This window comes from Cryptomeria japonica, chromosome 9 (assembly GCF_030272615.1).
Source record: "Cryptomeria japonica chromosome 9, Sugi_1.0, whole genome shotgun sequence".
Lineage (NCBI taxonomy): Eukaryota > Viridiplantae > Streptophyta > Pinopsida > Cupressales > Cupressaceae > Cryptomeria > Cryptomeria japonica.
In genome coordinates, this window is record NC_081413.1 from 584,960,156 (window position 1) to 584,965,414 (window position 5,259).

At 31.9% G+C, this 5,259-nt stretch overlaps 1 protein-coding gene across 1 annotated transcript; it reads right to left on the minus strand.

Annotated features, from left to right (window-relative positions):
- Positions 1–4,437, minus strand: LOC131053117 (primary amine oxidase-like). The gene is made up of 4 exons (XM_059211212.1): positions 3,285–4,437; positions 965–1,078; positions 274–726; positions 1–99 (listed from the first exon to the last, which is right to left on the minus strand). The coding sequence occupies exons 1-3, from the start codon at positions 4,434–4,436 to the stop codon at positions 295–297; spliced, it is 1,698 nt and encodes a 565-aa protein (XP_059067195.1). The 5' UTR covers position 4,437; the 3' UTR covers positions 1–99; positions 274–294.
- Between the last annotated feature and the right edge of the window lie 822 nt (positions 4,438–5,259).

A 5,259-nucleotide genomic window follows, 5' to 3' on the forward strand; every position in this document is an offset into this window, starting at 1 on the left:
CTTGTTTTTCCACACTGCTAATGTGTCATCTCCATTACTTTGATCCATGTAATCTCCACCAGCCCATTGCTCAGTACGATTATATCGACTAACCCACACCTATACATAGTAGTTAGATCAAATGAGATCACCCACTTAAACAAATAAAAAGACATTAAAATAAAAATTAAAAATATAATTGAAAAGAACAATTTTATAAATTAAATACAAATATTGTATAACAATAGTCATAGAAAATTAGCTGGAATTTTCTCATGTCATAATCTACTTCACCTGGTTATTGGTAAAAGCTGCTCAAATTTGTGGATAGTCATCTAGTGATAGAAGACTTGTTGCAATTGATCCGGTAGCCAATCTGTATGCGATATCTTGACCAACTTTACTCTTTTTGTTGGGATTGATAACTAGTAGATCCGCTGGTTTTTTCAAATCAAATTGGATTTTAGCATCATCTTCTGTCTTGGCAACCATTTTTTCAACTGTCCAATAACTCTTTCTTGGAGATTTACCATTTGTAACATCCTTCCTCTTTATCATGGCTTTCACAAATGAATTTTCAATGCCATCCACATCCATATCCAAATAGAATGTGAGAAAATGATCATGGAATGTGCCAATTGTGTTCTCTGCTAGTAAATTTCCATATATATCTTCATTTGTTTTTTGAATTTGGTCAAGGTGTGTGTAGCTTGTGGCTTTATACTCAAGGATTCCTGAGAGTCCCACCTATATTTTATTTTTATGTTAAAATACAAACTGGGAAAAATATATATACATTATTAGTTAAGGTGAAGCAATGACATATTTTTAATGCACTTGTATTATATGACAATAAAATTATCCACTTGGACATCCTAGTAAAAAATCAGCACAAAAGTCTAATCTTTGATCCAATAATTGAAAACCCACATGAAACACAAGTTATTCCTAAAGTGATAAGGATGGATTAGTGCTAGTAACTTACATTGCCACGAATCGCTCCATTTTTCTTGAATTCCCAGTCAAGAATGTAATCATAATTTCCCACTGTGGCAACCATTCTCACCACTAATGTTACTTCTGGTCTTACTTCTGTTACCTATAAATCAACCAAAAATATTAGTACCTATGATATAATAAAAATGTTAAAAAAAAGGAAAACTATAGACAATTGAGTTGTTTGTTAAAATAAATGGGAACACTATATACTATCAAGTTGGAAGTTTATTAAAACAAATGGAGACACATGATCATAAGAAGTGAAATGATTTTATCTATATATGGATCATTTATTGGATAATACCTAGATTGAAATAGTGATTTTCATTGTAATATAAACATATCAAAACAACAGTCTATGAACTAGATTTTAAGGAACATGTAGATTAGTAAAAAGTTCTTATTTTCAAACAAAAATGATCTCAATCAAACTCTTGAAAAAAAAAGGAATTTTTAATCGATTTTAAAGAATTAATTTTTATTTTAATTAGCTTATTCTATGTTAATTAATTGAAAACTAGAACATGTCAAAGTACCAATAACATCTAATAATCTAAAATACTAAAATAATTTATTAGATTTAAAACTAAAACTAAAATATTGATTTAATATAGGTTGACTTATTCTTATGAATTGTCCTAAAGTATCTCCAATCTTACATGTTATTTCATTTCTCAATATTTAATTTAAATTATAAAGTATTTTATACCACTTTTATGATTATAAAACATCATAATACTCATTCCCCACCTGATTCCTATTGTTCTCTTCCTCTTGCGCTATGTCAATCCTATGGGCATAAGAACCATCTGACACCTACCTAAATAACTCATGAAATAGACAACAAAAAAAAATGAAATTTCTCAACACCTCTCATTTTATTCTTACTATGAACCCACTTGATACATATTTTGTGTTTATTGCTATGTTGTGGTATATATTCATTTGCCTATTAGTACACATCATCTAATCATTCATCTTCTTAAAGAATTAAACAACATTTATTAGAGGAACCGTTTAATGAATGCATTAAAGGAACATTATATACAACATTTGAACACTTTCTTGTTGCTAGCCAATCTTCAACACAACCATAAATTCAATCTCTCTATGGGATTGACCTAGAAGTACTTGCCTCTCAAGACTAGTAATTTGATAACCTCATTTTTTTTTAAATACCACTAATCCATTAATCCTTGATGACTAGCAAGAAGTAAAGAATCCTTCCTTTATACTTTCTCAATATCGTGTTCCTAACTCATTATCTCTTGCGTACCTCATACCTCCCACACTGATACTTATATTGGTCATTGACTTTCATTTGTTACCCTACCTTCCTTCCTCTACTATAGTTGCATTGATGTATAAGATAAATAAGTACAAAAGAAAGTGAGTGTAAGACCTAATGAGAAAGATAGTGATGAATTTGAGGTTATGCATACACCATTGGCTCATGAGATTGTTACACATCCACTACCTATGAGCTTCATGGCACCCTATTTCTCAATGTATGATGGTGAGAGTAACCCTAATACAAAGTTGAGTTCATTTATTGCAACATGTGTGAAATATTGAAATACGAGGATTGATGATTTGACAAGGATTATTCTTGAAACAATTTAAAATTAATATAGACCTAAAGATTGTCATTTCCAATCTATTTTATTATCTACAAAGATCCAATATTTACATCAATATTATATAATATAACTATAATCCTAACTCTTTTATACAATCTTAAATTGCAAAAAAAAATATAAATAAGTTAATGACAAATAATGCATACTTTAATAGCTTTAATACTCATTGGCCTTTATCTTTCTTGCATGTAAGTTATCTAAGAGCCATCTTGTATATTTGTTTCAGACAATAAAATAAAATAAAATAATGTATACGTCAATAGCTTTACATATTTTATATTGCTAACTATTTTGGAAGCATGATTACTGCTTTATTAAGTTATGCAAAACCTATCTTATATCTTTGCAAAGAAAAATAAAAAAATATTAACAATCCAATAACAAATCATGGATACTTCAATAATTTTACATATTGTCTATCTTTTCACTCAAACCCTTACTTTCCTAATGGCTCTTCATTACTAAATGCTTTTGAATTCTAGAATAATAAATATATAAATAATATAAATAATAAATAATAATCTGGTTAACATCTTATTTTGAAACATTGAGATTTTTCTAACGTCATTGGTAAACTAAAATTTATGAAACATGCATAATAGAAAGGCAAGCACGTAAGAAACTACTAATAAACTGAATAATATTATCAATTAATAGAAAACTTACCACTAAGTCTGGAATCCCTGTTTCTGTATGCCTCCATGAAACATCTCCAGCATATCTTTCAAATATGCAGAAAACATTCTCCTTCACAACTGGTTTTCCATTAGCTCCTGCGTAGATTGCATCCATGTAATGTGCATGTCTTGGACAATCATTCAATGGCTGCAAAGAAACTGAGCTTAGCCCGAGACCAAATTCCCCATTATCAAAATAAGTTTTATAATACCATTCCTCAGAAGGATCCATGTAAGGAACAAACAGCTCTGAAATAAAAGCCCTGTACATGACACTCCTGAATCTTCTCTTCTCTGGGTCATAAACATCTGCTGTAGAAATAACAGGCCCTGCTTTCAAATCAAACCCAACATGGAATTTCCAATTAGCCCACTCCACCATATGACCATGGACTTTAAAGCTCGGCCCCTCAGGCTGCTCAATTGAAATCGGGTTTGTTTTGGGCCCAAATGGAGGCTTCTGAGTTGATTCTCTGTAATCTGTTCCTTGGGCCTTTGGCACTGGGACTTTTATCCTATCTATATACCCAGTTATTTTCATTTGATCTAAATCTACAACTACTGTAATACCTTCAATGGGCCTGGCATATATGTTAACAGTTCCATTGGTATAAAAACACAGGACATTGATTACTCTCTTGCCTTGCTTCTTTTCCCCAAACCATCCTACAGAAAAAGTGTTGCAAACAACTGGTTTCATATCTAGGCCTCTGGTTCTTATGGACTTTATGAATGAAGGATACTCCATGGGCAACTCATAGGCTTTAACTTGCTCCTCTGATGTGAATATGGGGTACCCGAATCCATGATAGACTTCATCATAGACAACTTCTTTTGATGTGATATCTACAAGAATCTGGTGGGTTTCTCCTGGGATTCTTGCAATCACGGTAGCTTTTCTATTAGGTAGGGAAGATGACCCATATTTCCATTCATACACAGCCTCCTTCTCTGGTGCTTCCAGTGCCACATATTGGAAGCTTATGTTCTTGTGGAGACCTAGCTTAGACTTAAGGACTAGTTTACGAACATGGTTGATTTCAGAGGCTGACAGAGAATCCAGAGGATGTTTTTTAGCAGCAGCAGAATGACTGGTGAATGCAAGCACCAGTAGACTGAGTAGAATAATACTTGATCTCATCTTTTCTCTACTCTCTCTGGAATATAAGTTAGTTTTTTCTTGGCCAAGCTAATTAGATACTTTGGCCAAGGATCCAGAGGATTCTGTCATAGAATGCAATCTTCTCTGAGTCATTGGTCAGAGAATGATATATAGGACTTGAATGGAGAGCCGTCTATGATAAGATTTAGGCTTGCAAGTTGAATTTTTGACTGTTCAATATTCAATATTTGAAATAAAATGAATGAAGACCTTATCAATAATAATAGAAATCTGACATTACAATTTAGCACGTTGCATAGGAAACCTGTAAAACACAAGTGGCAAAGCAAAAGCCAATGGAGTAACAGACCACAAATATAAGTTACTTTAATTGAGCAAGATGATAGAGATATAGGAGACCACAAACGTAAGTTACTCTAATTTTCTACTGTTCAATATTCAATAATTGAAACAAAATGAATGAAGACCTTATCAATAATAATAAAAATCTAACATTACAATATAGCATGTTGCATAGGAAACCAGTAAAACACAACTGGCAATGCAAAAGTCAATGGAGTAACAGACCACAAATATAAGTTACTGTAATTAACCAAGATGATAGAGATATAGCAGACCACAAACATAAGTTACACATGTTATTGTAATTGACCAAGATGGTAGAGATATAGCAGAACACAAACACACTTCACCAAACAAAATAAATATATGACAATTACAGCGTTGACCAAAATGATATGGATGTAACAATGTCATTTAAGAACCAAAAACAATCAAGAAGTTGAGCAATCCACATTCTTGAATTAACATTTGAAAACTTTTAGAAGGCTATGAGATCCAC